Raw genomic sequence first — 22,787 nt, 5'->3', positions numbered from 1 at the left:
TATGAATTTTATTATTATTGTTGTAAAACGTGAGATATATTCATCAACGCGCGACTTAATAAATTGATATGTCACTAGAAAAGCGACGTTTTCAACAGTATGCGCGTCAGCGCCGTTATCAAGAGAAATTGCGGGCGACAAAAATAACGAGTAATCCGAGATTATACCGATGAACTTCGGAGTTTGATCAACTAGGCTAGTTGACTAATAAATAATAAACGATTTTTCTGTTTCGGAGCGATTATCTATCGTTCGATACGACGCGCCTCGTAGATGAGAAAGTCGACTGTGGATCCTGCAGAGAAATTCTGCTTTAAAGAGAGAATTTATTTTTTTTTTTACTATTATTCGTGTACATAATGAACAATTCTCTCTCCTTCCCGAGTCCCATGAAAAGGAGAATTTTAATTTTCTAGCGGAATAAGAAACGGACGAAAACTCGGTGACGAAGGATGATGTTTTCGTTACATCGCGATAGTTCGGGTATTCATCGGAAGATTCAGAGCCGCGTGATAGCGTGTTTGAAATAGTCAAGAACAATTGGGAGAAACCCGCATAAATTTTTCTACAATCGAGTATTCGTTTGGTCCCCGGCTGGCGGAAGATTCAGTTGCACCGGCGAGGTTGTTTTTCCCATGCGGGATCATTCCCTCCGTTTTCGGTGTTCGCGCATCGTACGGTCGCGTACGCGCTGTGAATGCATTTTGCGAGCTCCGGCATGTCGGTAGAACACAGCGAAGCGGCATATATATTGTCCAGAGAGAGAGAGAGAGAGAGAGAGAGAGAGAGAGAGAGAGAGAGAGAGAGAGAGAGAGAGAGAGAGAGAGAGAGAGAGAGAGAGAGAGAGAAAGCTTTATGAGCGATTTAAACGACGACTTCGAACTCCATTGTGCGTCAGTTGTGGGATTTGAATTGCCAGCTGCGTCCACGTAAATGAAATGTCCTCCTAGCCTTGTCGCGACAAGGAATTCGAGACGATCTAGTCGGGCGAGGCTGATGACACTACTTTGTGTAAATCGATCAGTACCTCGAATTGCAGATTGTCCACCTACGCATTCACGTTTTCCGTTTGGCGATATCGTGGAATGGGGGGTTACGGACGCTCATGCGCCCGTGCATATTAAATTGCGTAATCGGCATTGAGTGAGACGCGCGATATATTGAAGAATGCACATTTTATGCGCGCATGAATATGAATCGATCTTTCGTTCAACGAGGTCGTGAAACGATACATTATAAGTCGATTGTGTCGTCGGCGGCATTTCATTAGCGAGCGGAATGCTTCGTCTTGTATCCTGCCTCAGAGTATCCTTGATCCGTCTGTTACTACGTTTTCCATATGTTTATTGACGCGTACTTTTCTTTCCAGCCGAGGACAGTGAAGCGTCTACACCGGCTGGTCTGTGGATATTGTCCGCTTTTCTGTTCTTCGTTATCTTCGAGAAGATCATCGCAGCTGTGAATGAGGAAGCGCCGATCATTACGGAGCAGCAGACTGATGATGAAGCCTCGATCCAGGACACGAGCCCGGAGAAAGAGATGGACAACAATAACTGTATTACGCTGATGAACACTGAGACCGCGAAGAACGGTTACGCGAAGGAATACTTGCGAGACAACAACGAGGTAAAATGCAATAAAAATGTTCTAAGCGACGTATATTTATGTATATTACGCATTGTTCCAAACATTCAGACGCTTTTCTCGCTACGACAGATGCAGATCTTTCTACGGAAGCAATCGGACAAGAATGGATTCGTGCAAATACCGATTGGTATGAAAGAGTTGCGTAAGAACGGCTTCAACAAAGACGTGAACGTTATGAAATCGGCATTAGCGAGCAAGTGCCCCAATGACGGGCCGTTGATGGACGAGACGAAGATCTGCTTGAAGAAACTGGCGAAGAGCAACGGCTTCACGTCGGCGCTTTTACGCACCGACGAGCCTGCCACACTCCCGAAAAACATGGTCGGCCGCCTGATCATCAAGGCGAACAAGCTCATGTCCGACTTGTCTCATGCCAAGTTTTTCAATCCTCAGTCCTTCCCCGGGTACCTTAACCTTTTGATGAACTTTCTCGACAATTTCACTCATGGCCTGTCTGTGGGTGGTTCGTTCCTCATTTCCTTCCGTGTAGGTATCCTCAGTACGTTCACTATTTTGGTGCATGAAATACCTCATGAAGTCGGAGACTTCGCTATTCTACTGCGCAGCGGATTTAGCAGATGGGGCGCTGCACGAGCGCAGTTAGTCACCGCTGGCGGTGGTATCGTTGGTGCTTTAGCTGCTGTATTCTTTTCTAGTGGTCTGGGTAAGTGATTTCCGTAAGAACTGGAAATGGAAATGGAAAACTCACATGCATCTCAATTCGATTCTGAGAAAATTATACAACTACTGTGCGGAAAGTAACAAGTGATCACGGTTCTTTAAAGTGTAAAAATTCTCTTTCTTTTGAAGCTAATCAAAGCTTTTTTTCTGTGAAAGAAGTTACTTTTTCTTACAAGATGTCTAAGAATCTTTTCCTTCTTCGCTGTTATTGAATATTCTATCTTTACAATTTGGATTTGTAATATAATACATTATGTGTAGTATATCTACCATAGATGATATTGTCAGTAATTTTGATTTTTTACTTTTTTCTTTTCAGAAGAAAAAACCAATTGGATATTGCCATTAACTGCAGGAGGATTCATACACATCGGCCTGGTAACCATCTTGCCCGATTTATTGAGAGAAACAAACCCGATGGAGTCTTTAAAACAACTCTGTGCTCTACTTTTTGGAGTTGCCGTAATGGCCGCGTTGATGTTCGTTTAGTTCTGATACACGCTATTAATATATTTGATCACATCTCCAAAATTAGTTATATTAAGTAGAAAGTTATTATGTTAATATATACGTATATTGAGTATAATTTTGCCGGTCCCATTTCTACTTTTCGGTGCGTATGTCAGTACTCGGATGTTGCCATAAAGTTATATAATATATGTTGCTCAATTGTGGGAAAATTTTATCGAGAAGGTTATATAGCAATGAGAATTGACTGACCAAATTCACGTATGCGATGATGATAATGTACGTATATACACATTATATATATATATATATATATATATATATATATATATATATATATATATATGATGTGTATATACATATAATTTTTCTTAATCTAGGTTTATAGCGTTTTATATTGAAAATATTTTTCAACACTGGAATATCTTACTGTCTAAGTCTGAGATTATCATTATAATTTCTTTTGCTTCTCTCTATGATATTTCAATGAAATTAAATTTTGTTCGCGCAAAGATGCAAGTTTCACGATAAGAAACCATGTTTGGATAACGTAAGGAGGACTGTTTTCTCAAGTCTGAAGTAACGATAACAGCGGAACAAGATTCGCTCTTTCGACGAGAATAATACATATATAATTTGTACATTAGTTGGATCTAGTTATACACATGTTATCGCGTTAATATTGACAAGACAATTCGAGAAATGCTGTTATAAATCTCGTATAGTTTATACATTAATAACCGCACATCTTCCGTCATAGTTGAGACAGTATCGATACCTTCCACCGATATCGATGCATCTGGTTATTCTCTTTTGCACACATAACCAGACGCTGCGATACTAATTAAAAGATAAATCTAAAACCAGTATTGACATATAAATATCATGTTGTGAAGAAATCTGAAAGATGTATACAATGTTCATGCTATTTGCTTGTTTGATACATAAAAAGATATGCGAAAATCGCGATAAGAACCTGTAAAGTGTAACGCGTTATATGCATGTATTTATGATGCACATACGAAAATATTAAGTATACCAAGATGTATACATTAAGTTCCTAATGGTAATTGTACATCATAATTAGATTCAATTCATCTTCTGTTGAGGAATAATCGTATGATAAAGTGAAAAAGTATTCCATGTGTTGTGCGGAATTGGAAACAAAGTTGTATTTTGTGTTTATGATTAAACAAATTGAACAAATACAGATAATGTGAAATTTGTGTACAAATTTTATAAAATTCGAATTTAGATATATGCATAGTAATCTTTTTAATGTATTTGATAAAACACTTGTAAGGTCTCACGAAATTAGATTACTTTTTGAATAGACCGTAAGATGTAAAAAGTAAATTTGAACAAATATAAAATTAATTATATCCCTTTTATTCACGCTTTTAGAAAATTTTATTAACAGCATATCAGTAAAATATTAATTACACCCATCATTTTGATGAAAATTTAATACAATTGCAACAAAATTGTAACTGAGATACGAAAACAAAAAAGATATTTTGAATACCTACTGTAACCTCTTTGATATATTTACGTATCTGTGAGAATACCATTATGAAAAATTTGTATTATCACATATTTAAAATATACTTCATACTTCGTTATATATTTAGAGATATTTCCAATTAAATATTTAAATGATACACATAAATGTTTATAAACCTTGTTATAAGTCGCAGTTTTTATAAAAATTGGTGAAACTAACAAAAAAAGCTCGACTATTGCGATTTACTTTTGATAATCTGTCATACACAATGTCCATGTTTTATAAATTACGCAAGTAAACGCAACACTTGTACTTAACAAGTGGAAAAAAACAAGATATTTCATTCTGATTGCGTGATACAGGGAAGTGCTTCTTTTCTTGCACCTGTAAATAGAAACTCTACTCGGAGAACTGAGAATAAACAACTTTTACAAAAATATTTTCTATGAATTACGATTATAAGTGAAACTGTTCATATGTAATTTCTAATTCTCTCGCTATGATTTGTAAATAAAATATGCTATTCTGCAATATATATTTGTGCCTTACTTTTCTTATATTACATATTAAGGGACTCTCCTCAGATGAAATACATTAGATGAAACACAAACAGTACAAAAAAAATAATTTATTAAATAATTATTCTTAAACAAAAAACTTAACAGGTATACATTCACACTAAATTGAAGCATGATTGAAACACAAACAAATGCCTCTTAAATATTATATACATACTTCTCAGTCATTTACTTCAAATAATGTCATGTAGAAATATGAATTTTAAATGTAATCATATATACACACACACCACACACACACACACACATACACACATATATATATATACATACATACATATATATATATATATATATACAGGGTACATTTGGAGGGAGGGGGAATTTTACGTAGAGTTCTAGGTCAGGTCTTTAAAATTCCCGTCTACGTTCGAAACGTTAAAGATAGGTCAGTAAAAAAAAATTCTCAAAATCTTAAACTTACAAAAAAATTATTAATTGTTAAATTTGTGGTAGATTTAACATTATATAATTTAATAGAATATTTAATTTCGTAATTTAAAGTATACCATACTTCAGGCGTAAGAAACAAACATTTATGCACTATCCAATCATTGGTACAAGTGCAATAAGTTATTTACAGTGAGAAAATTGTGTACTGTTATATTTAGAATAACAAAATATAAAAATTCACGATTAAATAATAACTCTTCTTAAAATTTACGAATCGCAACTATTCGTTTGCCACATATGGTATCTTTTTTTTTACTCCAAAATTCTTATAATATAGTTAATATTTTCTTTTGTCCTTGCAAAATTTCTTATGCTAGTTCAAATGAATGTGACTCAAGAAAGTTCTATATTATTGCACCTGGTGCATGATTATAATTTTACATCAGTTTTAACACAAAGCTGGAATTAAAATCTCTGAGAACTTTCGTATATATTTGATTGTTTTAGATATAAACTCAAACTATTCACAGTTCATCATGAGGTGTTTCAGAAATAGTAACTTTCAATCTTTCAATCAGCAATATTAAACTCTTTAAAACGTCGGTTTCATCGACGGTGAGTTTAATATTCAGATTTTTATATAAATGCAAGAGATTATCTATGACAGGTATGAGCAGAAGCTTAATTTCTTTGAATTCATTTTTACAAATAGGAGATACTGTAATCATGCTGTCGGAAACTACTTCAAGAAAATCATTATTTTCTATACTAAATTTGCCAGATAACTTCTCCTTGAAACACTTGATCATCAAGTTGCTCAAAAGTTTACAATAATCATGCCTCAATAACCTTTGTTCAAAATCAGTAATGGCATATTCTCTCATTTTCTGTTGGCGCTGTTCTACATCATAGATCTCTTGTAAATTTTGTCTCTCAATTGTTAGATCATTAATTAATTTCATTGCTTTCATCTGTATCTGCAATTGATCATCATACAAAATTTTGCCAAGCAGCTGTAAACCACCATGATCGATCCAAGCTTTCTGAGCAGCAGGGAACTGACGTATTAAGGCACTTAGAGCAAAGAGGCATCTGGACTTTACTTCAGGTTTACTGCTTGTGGATAAAACGTGCAATACTTTTTGGATAAAATCATTTTCTAATGCTTTAGCTTGTACTTTTGGATTCGATTGGACAGCTGCTCCTAAAAGCCGTAATGCTTCTGCTTTTATCTCATTATTAGTTCCATTGAGACATGGTGATATAATCTTGATCAATCTGTAATTAAAAAGAACACAGATATTGAAATCAAATTGCTTCTTCCTTTCCTTCTGTTGTAAATATTATATTTACTACACTTACCCCTCCATGTCTGAGAATATTTTAGCGTTGTCAATTTGATGAAGAAGATATTCTAAATTGTTCAAAATATCCAAAACTTCTTCAATTTCTACACTGGTTAATGTTCCTGCAGTGATACTATTTTTATAAGAGAGAAATTTCTGAAAAAATCTTTTTAATAATTCGGAATCACTTGTAACATTAATCTTTAGAGCATTAAGCTCCTCTTTTACAATTTCATAAAAACGTTTAAAGTGTTTTCCAGTTTTGGTTCTGGTTTCTCCATCCTAAAATAAAAGATATTACAGTAGATATATTGTTCTTACATAGGACTTTTGAGACTTATTAGCTCGAAATTTTCACCATAGAAGCAAGTATAAGATGATGCAACATATTGAAAACAAGTAGGTTTTTAAAGTACATTTTTAAAGATCAGATAATCATCACACCAGAAGCTATTATAAAAATTGAATATTTCAGCAATAATCTGTATTATCCGTAATAGTTAGAAACTTCTTGAACACTAAATATTAATGATAAAGAATGTTTACATTCGTGTTTATCATGTCCGCTTCTCCTTGCTTGAGTTTTTCCAATCTCGCCTTTAATTCATCAATTGGAAATTTCAAAGATTTTGATTTCTTCTTCACCTCCACAGAATCTGCTTCTTCAGTCTCTAGTACCGATTTATCAGGATGTAGAGTCAGTGACTTGGAATCTGATCGATTCACAGTTTCATCATCTTCCTTTACTTCCTCTGCATCGTCCATTAATTTAGCTTCTGTTACTCCAGTCATAAAATTATGTCTCACATGAAGTCCCTTTGGGATAGGGGTTCCTGATCAATTAAATTTCTATGAAATCTTAATCGTAATTATAGCACACATTTGTTGATGTTTGATTTACATAAATACTCTAATTCTATGCGAAATTCTATCCGAATAGACATATATATGTGATAAAATTGAGTTGAATCAAAGATACAAACAATTTGCATATTTGTTAACACATTGACACAAAAATTATTTAGAGCAAAATCTCCCGGTTCTGCCACTGATATTCTAAGAAAAAAAAACTTATATGCTGCGCCAAGAATGATAATTTCAGAATAATTCGTAATTTCCCAAAAACGCGTACAATTGCACCTTGTAATCGTGCCCGAGCATACGTCACTGAGACGCTTGGCCTGCGAGATCACCGAGTTCGCACTATTTGCCGCACAAAGCGACCCCGCATCCGGACAATTCCGGAAAATCGCGCAGCAGAGCGCACACGTCCTCGGAGACAACACTGGCGAGGCATATATTCGTGATACATCTCGAGAAGATTACACGGCGGATTTGACTGACGTGGTGTTACGCGAAAAGACGATCCGGTCGTCGACGTAAAGTAGTCCCACGTCGTACTACGAATTCGACCGTCGAAACTCACCTTTCTTCACCGTCTGCCACTCGTGCGTCGCCACAAAGGCGCTCTCATTTTTTTCGGCTCCGCCGAAAATCGCGAACGATAGGTAAATCAGCAGTATGTACGTGTCGGCACGCATTCTGACTAGCACGTAGCCGAAGGCCACAGCGGACGCAACAATGATGCGCGATTTTTCTCGAGAGCACGATTGGATCCCTCACGAAGACGCGCGCAAGCCGCTCGTCATTGACCAACAAAATGTGCGACGTGTGATCCTCAGAATAGCGCTACACATGACATTTTACACGAGACTCGAGCGTTATTCACGTGTTGCGTCCGTTATTTATTCCGTCAATGTGGTCCAATGTGCCGATGATGGTTCCGTGTGTTCGCCACCAGAGCTGCTCGATCGGCCAATCGGGCTGCGCGATGTTGCCGCGATTGTCTTTTAAATCGCGCCATAATCGAATATTATTTTTTTTAACAGAGATTTAATTCACAATCGATACGAGAAAAAAACGCGAATGGGCTGCCTCGTTCGTCCGTTCGCCTCGAAATTCCACGCGAAATTATTCTATCCTCCAATTCTCGCTCGCAGGAACTCCAAACCTCGGATTCTCGTCGAGCTTGTCGTATGTGATTCTGAGAAACAAGACGGACACGTTTACACGGCTGCCGTGTCGGAAAGAGATTTTCTGACCGATCACTGAGGTTTCTTCCCTAACGTGACGAATGTCATGTCGCACGTAATTAAAAGCGCCGAGTAGGAATCCACGACAATCGAATCATCGACGGAGAATTCTCGGGGGGTTCGCCGAGCGCCACGCTCGTCGCCTTCGGTGAGAAATCCTCGGCAACGTCGCAAGTCACACTCGGCCAATCGGCACACAGAACGTACTCTGGGCGCGCAAGGCCGACTACGCGAAAGCCATTCGCCTCATTTGCTACGCGTTCGCCCAGCACGTGCGACTCCTGTTCCTTCGCGCAGTAATCGGTTGCGCGCGCGGCGTCTCTCCAGCCTCTCCATCACTACGTACGGCACGCACACGTCCATCGGCTCCCGAACACATCACGCTAACGAGAATCCGTTAATATTGCACCGATCGCCATGGCGGAGGAGTATCTATACGGTAAATATGATCAGTCGCGTCGCCACGATAATCGTCCGCCCGTTATTTCGAGATGCACGCGAATACTTACGTGCCGTCGGCCATTGAAAACGAACGGGGGTGCACTAGTCGAAACGCCGGCTGCGGCATTCGGCCATTGCAACGAACCCCATTGTCCCCGAGGCCGGCGTTGTTAAGCACGTAACGACAAGTATCGTGTATCGGACTCCGCTTGATCGCGTCGCTCGGCATTTTATACATGCGTTGTCGTAGTCGTCGTCATCATCGTCGTCGTCGTCGTCGTCGTCGTCGTCGTCGTCGTCGTCGTCGTCGTCGTCGTCGTCGTCGTCATCGTCATCATCATTATCATCATCATCATCATCATCATCATCATCATCATCGTCGTCATCGTCGTCGTTGTCTCCATCATCGCCATCAACGGCGGCGGCGATGATGATTTACCACACCGGAGTATAAATTGTGTGATTTATGTGTCCAGGAATCACTCTAGAGGGACCGAACGCCAGCGAGGTATGGGACCCGGAACACAAGAACGACGACCTGGACGGCACGAACCAACACATGGGCGCCGATCAGAAGCTCATCATCAAAATGGTAAGTACGATATTTCTCGCGCCGACAACGAGGAGGAGGAGAAGGAAGAGAGAGAGAGAAAGAGAGAGACCATGACGGTCGACGGTCCTCCCCGCCTGCGATTCTTTCATTACCCGAGGTGAGCAGCGACGGCGCTTTACGCGTCTGACTTTTGTTAGCGAGGTGGGTAGATAGGTAGATGCTGCAACGTTTTTCTTCATTTTTTTTTCCGCGCGTTCATTTACTCCGCGCACCGGTAGGTAGGCAGGTAGCCACCGGCGAGGTATGGCGATTTTCAGACGTACCGCTGCATCTGTGTTGCGAGCGTCGCACTATTCGGTCAGTGTCTGCCGTCATTCTCAAAGTTGCCTCGATCCACTCTCTCTCTCTCTCTCTTTCTCTCTCTGGCTCTGACCAGCGCGTCTTTGTCACGGGGACGTTTGCGCGCGAAACTTCAATCGCCGATTAATCACGTTTCTTGTCTCATCCCTTGATACCATGAGGTCTCGCTTCAGTGATTTTTGGACAAAGTCCCGTATGTTGCTCCGACTTCCGGATCCGAACACGCGCGCGAACGACGGCAACGTCTCGAGGAAAACCGTTGAACGCCGCTCATTTTCAGCCGCGTTCGCACAAACGGTAGAGCATTTTTTACTTACTTTTTTCTTCGAAATGGCATACTTGTTCTCGCGCGACCGTTGCGCACCGCAATTTGTCGAATCGTTTTTTGAGCGTGGTATGAAATGAACACATCCGGTTAATTTCGAGTCTTTCTGACGAACACGTTGCGAAAGTTTGATGCTTGGCGCCATTTTTCACAACGGCTTCGCCCTTCCCCCACCTTACATCACGATCTATTATATCACGGAAGAAGGTTGTAATGGATATTTCACGAGATAAATCGCGTCCACGAAAGGACAAAGTTGTATAATTCTGCATTTCATCGATTAAATATTTTATTTATCGAGCCGTAAATTCGACTTTTTAATACGATTTTAACACAAATTGCGAGAGAGATCTCGAATATCAAAATACTTATTAACATATAATTTTACAAGAATCATCTATAATTTAACATCATACCGTTTATTGCATAATTATAACTTTTATATTCTATCTTTTGATGAAATATTAGTAAGAATAAGAATATAGCTATATTTTATTCAGCTATGAAAATCATGAATTTCACAGTTGGCAATAAACTAAAAAATTGCAAAGTGCTTAAATATATCACTTTATTCTGTATTGCCTTGAACGATTCTTTATATATGATTATTGCAGTTAAAACCAGCTCCTTTTTTTCTAATGTAATAGGATCAGTTGCTTTGAATTGATCGTTTAAATAACTTTCTGAGTATACAAAAATTATATTAATTTTAAATGATTTTGTTTGTATTATTATGTTTATCTGATTTTTACTGCATAACAGCTATTAATCACACTTTACAGGTGCTTTTGGGCATGTATCTGATTTTTTCTGCATAGTTACTACTAATCATGAACTTTGCAGGCGCTCTTGGGACCAGAAGCCAAACCTGGAGAGCTCAATGTGCTACAGGTTGAAGCGATGGGATTAAAAGGACCCATCAAAACACCAATTGCTCTATTAGAAATGGGAAAAACAGCGCAAATCATTCTTGATCTTAGTTTCCCAGACCCTCCTGTCACATTTACATTGGTCAATGGCAGTGGACCTGTTCATATAGTTGGACATAATCTCCTTGGTATGTATTTTTATATATGAGAATACCTCTGTCTTTGTGCAATTTATGTATTTAATGTTTAAAGATAATGTTGTTGGTGGAACATTGGTAATTTTATTGTGTTTTACTATTACTTATTGTTACTTTACTGAACTTATATTTACTAATACTTCATTAAGCATATATGTGCTATTGGTATGCATTTTTTTTTCTTTTTGCATATAGTGTTTAATACAGAATGTTGAATACATGTATCTTTTGAAAATTAAATCTTAGGAGCGTATTTCCCTGTCGGACTTCTATACATATATATATACACACACATATATATATATATATATATATATATATATATATATATATTTATTACTGGCTACATGATTCTGTTTATGTGTAAAAAAATTAATGTTCTTGATTGCTATATTTATCTTTATAAAAATATGTTAAATAAGGGCGATATAAGAGAATCTGGACCCCTTGTGAAAAATATTGAGAAAATTATCTAAAAGTGTATTTATCTTATTAGGATTCTTTTTATGTAAATTTAGAAACTTATGAATTATTTGTCATTGCTTATAGCATGTACATGGTGCATGTTCAATTTTGTGTTATCATATACACAAAGAAATTTTTAAGGCCATGCATGAAATATAAGTATGTGAAAATTTTTCGATAAGAGGGATAACAATTAATTTTGTACGACTATTTTATGCAAAATGTGAATGTTCTGATTATGTGATATCTTAATTTGTTCTCTGTTTGTGATGCATTATTTACAGTAGTATATCACGTCATAATTGTGTTGTGATACATTAAAAGATGAGATTTTCCTAAGTGTAGAAAAACTTCCATGTTTCTGTTTTTTGTAAGTACTATATTATTATTATTTCAGATACTTTTCATAATGATATATTTTCAGGTACGCACATCGAAGAGTTCGAGGATATAGATGATGATATGGACGAAGAAAATATCGATGACGAAGAAGATGAAAAGGTATGTAAATTGGTATATTATACATGTTATAAGATTTCAAATATATATAAATGCGCCACGGGCAAAAAATTTCTTTGTAATAAAATTAACAAAAGTGCATGTATGTTAAATTGGTAACTGCAGAAATTATATGTGGAAATGATATGAGATGTGTATTTGAACATTAACATAAAATTACCGACAAAGATAACATCTCTAGAAATCTTGTAAATGTTTTGAAAAATGCATTATATATATATATATATATATACATATACATATAATGCATTATTATATATATAATTTTCTGCACATATAATATAAATATTACATAATTCAATTAGAATTCACTGTAAAGAATCTAATGATGAGATTCACATCTCTAGCTTGTGTATATTGTAAAAATAAAATCAGTAGCAATATTTCAAATTATACATATTAGAAATACCGATTTCAGGCTCCGCAAATGAAACGAAAGCTTTCTGCAGAGGTAAAAAAGAATGGCATTAAACACGTCTAACTGGATGAAGCCGTAGACTAATATCATGTTAAGATAAATATATAACAAATATTGCACAAAGAACACTCTTAATTCTACAATATCTTATGTTTAAGATACCTTTGCATTGATAAGGGAGGGATGAACTGGATATGATTCATTTATGAAAAATCACAAATGTACTTGGTACACTTGTGTTTTTATTCCATATTCGTTATTTTGATTTTGTATAATAAATTATCTTATTTTGCAAAGAGTTACTTTTATTCTTCATTGATCATGTTTCCTCCTCTATTTTTATAAAATAATACGTTTGATTTATATATAACTTTTATTTCTTTCTAGTATCGCAAGTCACGAAATTTATACTAATTTAACAATACAAACAAGATATAGTTTTGAAAATTTGGAATTGTTAATAACTACAGATCTTTTATATTTTGATATACTTAAATTATAAAATGTAAATTCGCAGATACATATTTCTTTTTCTTAAAATGTATACTGATAAAGAGATAAACGCATAAATTATACAGAAGGTGACCTCCCTGTAGTTATTTCAAGACTTTGACAAATTGTGTTCTATATGCAATTTTGGGATGTTATAATCTAATATAAAAGTCAAAAGTACAATCAAGTATAAAAATCAATTAGACATGGTTACATATTTCACTATATGATTGAATCTTTAATATTTTGCAGGACCCTGATGATGAGGACGATGAAGATGATGAACCTAAAAAGAAGAACGCCAAATTGACAACTGCAGCCAAATACAAAAATCAGGCTAACAAGAACAAGAAAAAATAAATATGAGCCTTAAAATTATGAAAATACAATAAACTTTTAAGTTAGGATATTAAACTTAAGTCCATCATTATCATCCGCATTTGTGCGAATCTAGTATCATTTCATAAGGGTCCTGCCCTTTTCAATTCATTGTTTCATTATCAGATGACAAACATTGCCTTCCACTTTTCTAGAAACACAACTGGACCAATGAAATTTTTGTAACATAATTATGTTTGCTTTGCAAATGCTTTATTACATACTAATGCTACCTACTATTATATTTTTTCGCAAAAAGAGATGATATACGTTATATTGAGAAATATCACTTGCATTCTGTTTAACAGATAGAGAATAAGACCTATATTCAGAACGTGCTTATAACTATGTTAGTATGCTGTTAACCAATCAGAAGGCATATTTCGTGGCTTTTCATTGATTTCACTGGTTAACAGCGCGCTAACATAGTTACAAGCATGTTCTGAATATGGGTCTAAGAGTATTTTTTTGCCATATTTTTAATTTAATGCTTTTTCTCCAAAACAGGACTTGTTACATTTATTACAGTAACTTGACGAGTATATACATCAAATTATATTGGAAATGTATAATTACGAGTGTCATTTTGCAAAATATGTTATTTTTACGACCATAATTCTTGTTAATTTACAAGAAGCATTATCCAATTGTATTAAAATATATAGAAAAACATTTTAAATGTAAGGTCCATAGCTTGCTTCTTATTTCTAAACTGAACGTTCATCTTTTATTTCATCGCGACTGTGAACAAATTGTGCGACAGCACAAGTTTTTATAAAAATAGCGGTTGGACAATTTTGGTCCAGTTGTTACTGTGAAATTAGTGGAAAGCTAATGGACGGATATGCAGTCATGTTTTGCGTTTTCTTTCCGTCTTCTCCGAGATGGTATTCATATCGACGCACTTCCAGAGATGCGAAAATATATTATTCTAACGTAGCCGTATAAACACGACTTAAAGATAGTCTCCTGTAAGAAATGGCGTGATAAAACTCCTTTGTAACTAATTATTTTCATGTGTACAAGATGGGGGAAGGATTAATAGTTAGTCATACGGAAAGTTTCTCTATTCCAAAATCTTATGTCTGTAAAAATATCAGCATTATATACAAAAAGAAACATACGCGTACATCATCTCAACATTCATTCCATTTGATGAAAGATAATAGAAATGGAGGTTACAGGTGTACCGAGTGAAAAGAAATGTTTTTACATCGGTGTGTCGTACACGACTGAAACACGATGCGTGCAAAAGACGCGCCTATGGATCGAGTAGTCTGTACACCTAGTAGTCTGTACACCTATTTTGTACATATACAATACAATAAAAAATTTCACAACTTTTAATCCGTATCGCTCGGGTAAATGATCATTTAAGTGCACCTCTCATTTTGTAATGTTACTTTTTATCATCTTTATTTTGTGTTGTCAATTTTTAGCGATATTTTAAATAATTCTCTGTAACACGTCTTTATATATCGTGGTTAGAATTTCTTGTTCCTGAAATATAAAATATTGTTTTGTGGCACGATTTGTGTACATTGTAATGGTAAAATTATTAATCTGCGAACAATAAATTTTTCTCCACAGTGTTATCTCGGTATGCAACTATTCTATATCGTAATATGTGCAGCACTGCGTAACATATATCCGGATGTTTCTGATGTTTCATGATCAGTAGATGATTCTGATTTCAATGGTTGTATAAAGTTATTAACAATTAAAATTATTGATTATTAAAGTAAAGTTAAATAATGAATGCGTACAAGAAGAAATTATATTCCGTGTCACGATTATGACTAGGCTTTTTTTTTATGACGGTGCTGTAAGAATGAAAATTAAAAAATCTGTCTGAAAATGTACGTTTGTAAGTTTACATTCTTTATAATTAATAACATTTTAAATTGCTAACGTTTTGTATCAAAGATCATTTATTGATTAAAACATCGATATCTCGTTATTTGTTAATCACGTAGTATTAATAGTTTACTTAAATATAGAATAATTGCAGTAAGAGTTTTATTATAACTATTTATACTTTTGAATTTATCTATATACAAAATGATCATATTTAATATACTTACTAATTAAGTGTGAGAATTGTCGACATTCCGGATATATTTCACTTGTCTTTAATTTTATTTCAATTTGTCCTACGACGTTGACTATGTATTTGACAAGGATTTTGTATACAGACGATCTAAGAAAGTAATTTGCAACATGTCAAGGTTATTTACTTAATTTTATATATAAAAGAAAATACAACGTAAACTCTTTCGACACTTATCCTTTAGTTTTAGACCAAATTAAACACAGAAGCAACTCAAAATATTTGGAAATTACGATCTCAAAATTTACTTACATGAAAGTCGTGTTATAACCTATGATATAATCAATATAACAAATTGAGAAAAAAAAAGAAATTGTCCGATACTCAAGACGGAGTATATTACGCATTGTGATTGTCGAAGTTGAATATTGTATGATATGCAGGATGTTAATCTAAATAAATATTCTACTAATGCAAAGAACGAAGTCTCTCAAGGTATTGCAGAATGTGACACAGCTGAGCACAAAGTAATAGCCTTACAACAACAAGTACGTTCATGTTTTAATACATATAATTATACGTGCAAATATATCAAATGCTCTGATCATATTCTCATAGATGAGACATTTATATAAATGTATAAGTTGCTACGGCAAACTCTCTTCTATATATATCTGAAGCATTTACAACGAATAAATTAATACCATTTATATCAACAATATTAAAAATTGTATTTTTCTAAACTTTGCACATAAAGATAGTAAAATTGAACGAAGTAATTGCAAATCTAGAAGACGCTATACAAATTAAAGATTCGCAATTAAAAAGTGCACATCATGAGAAGGGCAGATCACTGGCGGAAGTGAAGAAGCAAAAAAGATGTAACAGGAACCTTAAACGTAAGACTCTCGACCGTTGCTGCAGAAGCTATTGCGTGATTCAATGGATATGTACAAAACATTATGTCCAAACGGTGTATTAATTGTCTTTATTGTAGAACAGTTAGATGACGAAAGATATTTTCATCAACGAGAAAAAGATTATTTCACCGAAGAAATGCAACGCTACAGAACTAGATACATCAGTAGCGTGTCCAAGTTCGAACAACAACAACAACGTAAAGAGCTGGAACAAACGCAGGATATCTTGAAGAAGGAGAACAAGCAACTCAAAGGGGAATTGGCGAATAAGAACGCAATTACTTACAATTTATGTATAAAGTTTCTTCGTATGAAACACGCTAAAGACACATTAAGATACAAATTAGATCAACTGTTGCACGAGCATTTACTGGTGATGGTGGAAATGATGGAGAAGTTAGACGAGGCGAGAAAGGAACTTAACTTAATTGTGTCAAAGAAATTTCAAGAACCCTTGCCCCTCAGTAAGGCCAAGTTCTTGCAAGTAAGCAATTTTCCATTATATTACGAGAATACTTTGTACTGTTTGCGACGTACAACCTACTCGGCCTTATTTAGTGCAATAACTGAAAGATAAATTGAGCTTAATTATACATAATGTTACGTAAATCGTTAGGTTGTGCAAAGAAATAATAGATTGATGTATGAGAACGCAACGTTAAAAACGCAAGTTCACCTACTCATACAAAAATTAAAAAGTAACGTTCAAAAACCAAAGAAGATTAACGTAGACGCCACGATCATCGAGAAATTATCGACGCAACGCAGCGCAAGGTATGTTAGAGGGAACTATAAAAATGATGTTCACGTTAAAATATTGGATCATGAGTTACTACAAATTCAACGATCATTGTCACGATGTACTTTCAATGTTAAATCAAATTTCTACATCACATTTTTTCCTGATTTTACTGAGATACGTACAAAATACATACAAAATATACGGGTACTTATGTCTTCGATCTTTTTAGGTCAATTCTGAGTAAAACCGAAAGGATCGCTTTGCTTTCTAAATTGTCTCAATCTGTCGACTATTTCGAAGATGTAAAAATGATCTCACGAGCGCATTCAAGAAATGTAGATGATTGTACGCTGGACAATGTGAGAGACAATGGAGAGGTTTCTAAAGAATTTCTCACTGAACGTGCCCAAAGCTCGCCAGAAATCGTAGAAACATCAGCAATTTCTCACCAGAACTGATAGTTCCTCCACGGACAATGTACCTAATCACGATTTTGGACGTCTGTTTATTCATCGGAAACCTGACAAACACAGCAAAAACATCCGCACTTGTTGCGACCGTCTTATTGCCGATCGTCGATGTCAAAGATTTTATATTTTCCATTGGTACAGCACGATAACGCGTCGAGATATGTTTGAATGACACGACAAGATAAAGAAAATCTTATCGGGCAATCTCAGAGATAAGAGAACTTGTGTTATATCTGCCATTCACATTTCAAAATACGGCTTCTTTTCATCTCTTGCGACACATCTTTCCACATCATTAGCAAGAGGAGAGCTTTGAGAAATTGATAATATCAATTGTTCCGCACCGCGTCAGGCCTGTGTAAGAGATAAACGGTGTTAATAACACGCATGCGATTCTATTTATATTAACCCTTATAGTGCTGAATAACAATATATCGTTGTTAGCAACACTTGCGAAAAGTACCAACTACGATATATCGTTGCGCATACAATGGTGCCTTACTATTCGCATCGCGAAAGAACTCTGTCTCAAAATAAATTTATAAAACATTATAAATGATTGAATTCCTCGTCAGAAGTCTTATGTGAAATGTTCCATGAATTGAAAAAGTTTATGGGTTTAACTTTCTGTTATATTCCACGATGCTCCTGATGCTTGTTGCGCATCATGCGGATTATCATTTAGTTTTGTGTTTTGATTAATAATTTTGTTAAAAATAATTGCATAAAATGCAGTATTTATGCTTTATACCACTACGTGTTCTACATCAAACTATGACCAAACGACGATTCTTCTTATTTGCAAATACTGTTTATAAAAAATAACTGATTTTTTCATTTTTCCTAATGATTTTGAATAAACATTATTGGTATTGATTTTCAACAAACATTGAAATACATTCGGCATTAATTTATTCTCCCTTTATTTCGTAATATGTTCTTTTTCAATTCGATAAATATCATTCTTACTTTTATGTTTATACTTTTTTCTCAAACCTTACTAAATTACATCAACTTGATCCGGTATTCTTCGTATTGTACCTAAGTACAATTCTTTCGATTGGCATCAAAAGGGTTAATACAAAGCGACATAAAAGCGACGTATATGCGGCGTATATGTGGAAGAGCGACTGACGGCGTATATTATTTCACGAACCGACCCAATAAAAGGTATCGACAAAATGCGGAAGAGATGTCAATTCGACGATGAATCCGTGGGCGTTGAACCTAACCTATATCGGATCGCGACGGCGATTAAAGCGATAAAAAAAGACTGCTGCGTCGTTGCAGTATTCAGTGACGCGTGTATGTACGCTTTCGGCACTCATCAGTATTTTATGCGCGAGGAGTCATCTCTCTTCTGGATAACCGAGTTCCTCTCAGCACACTTTTCGCCTTTGATCCTGAGGAATCACATTTCTGTGAAAACTCGCAGCCTCTCTGTAATCAAAGAACAAGGGCTAAGCGACCAACTCAGGCAAATTCGAGACCGACGAACTTTCGCAAGCACGAAATATTATGAAAATACGCGTCTCTCAACGGCGCCTCTGAATTTTCGACTCCTCATCTCACCATTTAACTTCTTTAATCGCTCCGAAATTATCTTGCAAATTGGATCTTGACTCTAACCGGTTGAAATTTTTCAGACATCTTCCAAGATGCGGGGATGGCCTCTCGAACAATGTGCATCGGTCCACGGCACGGTGTCTCGGCACGGCGATCGGGCGATCGGAAATCGAAGGAGGCGGGGGCGATGAATGTTAGCAGCCTACGACCGCATTCGTGGTCGGAGAACCTAGCCGCTTACCCGTTGCTTCGACGGAAAGGAAAAAGAAATGCCGGTCAGCGGGTGGTTAAGTGCTACTAGGGAAACCTTTAGGACAGTTTACCGCTTCGGCCGCGCGCGCGAAAGAGAGAGAGAGAGAGAGAGAGAGAGAGAAAAGGAGAAACGAAGAGAGATAAAGCTCTCCGGTCGTTCTCGAGTCAGCCATTAAAACCGTTGCGTTGCGGGAGTCGGACACCCATCGACTTTCCTCGACGTCACGGGGTTCTCTCGCGACTTCGGCAACCACGACTGAGCAGAGTGCTCCGTGGAGATGCTCCTCACCCGAGGTGGTACATACGCACCTCCGTTTATCCAAGCGCTAAATCACCGCGACGTACCGCAGCACGGTTATCGCGAGGTAAGGATGGGCGATGCGAAAATACATCGATGTTTAAAATGTCGATTAATAAAAATAAAATTGAAATGACATCGATTATTTTCTAAAAAAAGAACGACTTACCGATTAATCGATTAAATTTGCAAAGTAAATATTTAAATTGGTTAACACCAGATTGAACATTGCTAGGGGTGCGTGCGGAAACATCATTCGGATGCTCTCCTTGCTTAGACGTTGGATGCGTTCTTAAATTCGCAACAGATATAGCCGGTGTTATTCAATCCTTATTTTTCGCTGAATGTTAAACGAAGATGAAATGCCGCCCGCAGTATTCTCAGTATTACTAGAAATCCTCTTAAAGGATCTTGCACACTGGTCGCATAGCGACGTGCTACAAGCGATATCTAATGAGAATTCTATTTTAAAGGAATGAGCTTTCATTTCTTCTTAAAACAGAACTCTCATTGGATATCACTTATTGTTCGTTGCTAATCGTCTCAGTGTGCGAGGCTTTTAACTCGGCATCTCATTTGATGGTGGATATTGGATTGGCAAATAAGTTCGTTCGGTTTTTGTTTCAGTGTAAGTTTCATGCGGATTCGCTTTTCTTTTCTCAGCGCTATCGTGCAAATCGAATACACACTTGAAAAAGGTTATGTTTCACTGTTTATGTTGTGGTGTGTTTGGTTTGGCTAACATCAGTATTGGTATGTGCTGCGTAACTGTGAATATGGAAATAAATAACGTGCATTATCGTCACATTTTGCTCTATTATTTTAAAAAAGGCAAACGAGCTGCGGATGCTCATAAAAAGATATGCCGTGTGTATGGAGATGATGCCTTGACAGAACGCGTATGCCAAAAGTGGCATGCCAATTTCCGTTCTGGAGATTTCGACGTCAATGATGCGCCCCGCTCCGGTCGCCCGACCGGGATTAATTCAAGTGACATTAAGGCTATAATCGAAGTAAATCAATCCCAATCGGTACGAGAGATTGCTACGACATTGAATATATCCCACACAAGTGTAGAAAAGCATTGCGCCAGCTGAGATACGTTTCTCGGCTTACTGTTTGGGTGCCGCGTCAATTAATCGAGACTAACTTGACCACACGCATATCCATCTGCGACTCGCTACGGAAACGCCAAGAAAACGACCCATTTTTGAAACGAATGACGTGACGGATACCGAAAAATGGGTCGTCTACGATAATGTAACATGTAATGTAAGAAAGATCATGGGGGCGCAGCAGCGAGCTACCGCAAACAACCTCGAAGGCAAGATTGCGAGATCCGAGGAAAATAATGCTCTCCGTTTGGTGGGATTTCAAAGGTGTCATCTATTACGAACTGTTACCGTCAGGTAACAGGCAAAATTCAACTGTATACTGTTGATTCAACTGTATACTGTTCGCAATTGACGAAATTGAACCAAGCAATCCGCACAAAACGTCCAGAATTGGCAAATCGCAAGGGTGTCGTCTTCCACCACGACAACGTCAGACCTCATACGTCATTGACCATTCGGAACAAATTGCTTCAGCTTGACTGGGATGTTTTGCCTCATCCTCGGTATTCATCGGATCTTGCCCCTTCCGATTATCATTTATTCCGGTCGCTGCAGAACTCTGTGAACGGGAAAACTCTTCAAGGATGAAGAGGCCGTTAAAAATCACCTGGATTGGTTTTTCGCCGATAAGCCTCAGACGTTTTACGAACGCGGCATAATGAAGTTGATAGAAAGATGACTAGAAGTCATCGATAAAGATGGCCAATATATAATTGATTAAAATTTATCTTGTGTATCAAGAAATTGTGTTTTATTCTACTTTAAAAAACCGAACGAACTTATTTGCCAACCCAATATTTTCCTTGTGATAAGAGAACTAATTTTGGGAAAATAAGTGCTCTCATTGGGCCATTCGGCAACGTTCCGAAACTTATCAATAAAAACAACCCTATCGACTGTACAATAGATGTATTGTATTAGATTATAGATGTAATAGTAAGCTATAAGCCTCAAGAAATTAACCAATCCCAACCTACTTTTAAAAGAATAATTGACTGTGTAGTTGGCTAATTTCTTAAGACTTAAAACTTACTATACCTCTTGTGGATTCGGATTTAACGTTCATAAATTTTATTTTATCGTATCTGAAAGATGATATTACAAAAATCCCCTATAAAAAAAAAATAAAAAATTGGTTGCCGATGTTGAGAAAAAATCGTCCAACATCGATTAATTGAAAGCGAACTATCGGTTTTTTCGATTAATTAATGAAAATCGTCCATCCCTATTGCGAGGCCAGACTGCATCCATTAAAAATACCAGCCCGCGTATTTTCGTCACATATTTAGCGCTAATTGCGGCCGCGCATGTCCGAATTTGCTCGTCGCGGCGCGTATTCATTCATCGCGCTACTAAATACGTGCAGCACGGAGAATAACGATCTCCGGCTTGCAACCTTTCCGATGCGGCGGCAACGTGCGGGCGAAAATATACGATTAACAAGAGACAATTTCGCTCCTGCGCCGCCGCAAATAGCGACCGAGCAGCCGATCGCGAAATAACCTTTCTATCCCACTCGACACCGAGACACCGAGGACACAATCGACATTTGATGTTCGAATGCTATTTAGATTCCCAATGTCTGCCGTGATCTTTTACGCATCAAGATTAAAGCAATTTCGATCGTACATATATATAACTGGAAAG

General features: G+C 36.6%; 4 protein-coding genes across 7 annotated transcripts in view; 3 read left to right on the top strand and 1 right to left on the bottom strand.

The window, feature by feature from the left end:
- Positions 1–3,092, top strand: part of Zip99C (Zinc transporter Zip99C) — a 32,329-nt gene extending 29,237 nt beyond the window's left edge. The window contains exons 3-5 of the mRNA XM_011155163.3: positions 1,370–1,626; positions 1,717–2,311; positions 2,648–3,092. Coding sequence (XP_011153465.1) covers positions 1,370–1,626; positions 1,717–2,311; positions 2,648–2,817 — 1,022 coding nt within the window. The 3' untranslated portion in view covers positions 2,818–3,092. The remainder of the gene's footprint in view (positions 1–1,369; positions 1,627–1,716; positions 2,312–2,647) is intronic.
- Positions 3,093–5,673: 2,581 nt separating this feature from the next.
- On the bottom strand, positions 5,674–8,604 carry Sil1 (Sil1 nucleotide exchange factor). Of its 3 annotated transcripts, none has more exons than XM_011155156.3 (4): positions 8,044–8,604; positions 7,164–7,450; positions 6,634–6,899; positions 5,674–6,549 (listed from the first exon to the last, which is right to left on the bottom strand). In XM_011155156.3, exons 1-4 carry the CDS (start codon positions 8,156–8,158, stop codon positions 5,796–5,798), a joined length of 1,422 nt encoding a protein of 473 aa, XP_011153458.1. In that variant the 5' UTR covers positions 8,159–8,604; the 3' UTR covers positions 5,674–5,795. The 3 variants fall into 3 exon arrangements, with proteins under 3 accessions (XP_011153458.1, XP_019700854.1, XP_019700855.1); XM_019845295.2 differs by lacking the exon at positions 8,044–8,604 and adding an exon at positions 7,750–8,037; XM_019845296.2 differs by lacking the exon at positions 8,044–8,604 and adding an exon at positions 7,758–8,037.
- A 331-nt stretch (positions 8,605–8,935) lies between these two features.
- Positions 8,936–15,080, top strand: LOC105191627 (nucleoplasmin-like protein). 2 transcript variants are annotated; one of them, XM_011155154.3, is made up of 6 exons: positions 8,936–9,149; positions 9,628–9,743; positions 11,233–11,446; positions 12,345–12,421; positions 12,858–12,890; positions 13,602–15,080. In XM_011155154.3, the coding sequence occupies exons 1-6, from the start codon at positions 9,128–9,130 to the stop codon at positions 13,707–13,709; spliced, it is 570 nt and encodes a 189-aa protein (XP_011153456.1). In that variant the 5' UTR covers positions 8,936–9,127; the 3' UTR covers positions 13,710–15,080. The 2 variants fall into 2 exon arrangements, with proteins under 2 accessions (XP_011153456.1, XP_011153457.1); XM_011155155.3 differs by lacking the exon at positions 12,858–12,890 and having other exon boundaries at positions 8,940–9,149.
- Positions 15,081–15,243: 163 nt separating this feature from the next.
- Positions 15,244–17,910, top strand: LOC105191626 (uncharacterized). The gene is made up of 5 exons (XM_011155153.3): positions 15,244–16,325; positions 16,535–16,676; positions 16,775–17,181; positions 17,314–17,471; positions 17,669–17,910. The coding sequence occupies exons 1-5, from the start codon at positions 16,215–16,217 to the stop codon at positions 17,895–17,897; spliced, it is 1,047 nt and encodes a 348-aa protein (XP_011153455.1). The 5' UTR covers positions 15,244–16,214; the 3' UTR covers positions 17,898–17,910.
- The last annotated feature ends 4,877 nt before the right edge of the window (positions 17,911–22,787 follow it).

The sequence above is a fragment of the Harpegnathos saltator genome, unplaced genomic scaffold (assembly GCF_003227715.2).
Source record: "Harpegnathos saltator strain DR-91 unplaced genomic scaffold, Hsal_v8.6 scaffold59, whole genome shotgun sequence".
NCBI classification, from domain to species: Eukaryota; Metazoa; Arthropoda; class Insecta; order Hymenoptera; family Formicidae; genus Harpegnathos; species Harpegnathos saltator.
This window is presented reverse-complemented; position numbering and strand designations above follow the sequence as displayed.

Coding starts and splice junctions, on each gene's coding strand:
- Sil1 (XM_011155156.3), bottom strand. CDS start 8,158: ATGCGTGCCGACACGTACATACTGCTGATTTACCTATCGTTCGCGATT. Junction 6,900..7,163: donor CGGACATGATAAACACGAAT/GTAAACATTCTT, acceptor CTTTTATTTTAG/GATGGAGAAACCAGAACCAA. Junction 6,550..6,633: donor ATATTCTCAGACATGGAGGG/GTAAGTGTAGTA, acceptor TTTTAATTACAG/ATTGATCAAGATTATATCAC.
- LOC105191627 (XM_011155154.3), top strand. CDS start 9,128: ATGGCGGAGGAGTATCTATACG. Junction 11,447..12,344: donor AGTTGGACATAATCTCCTTG/GTATGTATTTTT, acceptor ATATATTTTCAG/GTACGCACATCGAAGAGTTC. Junction 12,891..13,601: donor AACGAAAGCTTTCTGCAGAG/GTAAAAAAGAAT, acceptor AATATTTTGCAG/GACCCTGATGATGAGGACGA.
- LOC105191626 (XM_011155153.3), top strand. CDS start 16,215: ATGCAGGATGTTAATCTAAATAAATATTCTACTAATGCAAAGAACGAA. Junction 17,182..17,313: donor GTAAGGCCAAGTTCTTGCAA/GTAAGCAATTTT, acceptor GTAAATCGTTAG/GTTGTGCAAAGAAATAATAG. Junction 17,472..17,668: donor TCGACGCAACGCAGCGCAAG/GTATGTTAGAGG, acceptor CGATCTTTTTAG/GTCAATTCTGAGTAAAACCG.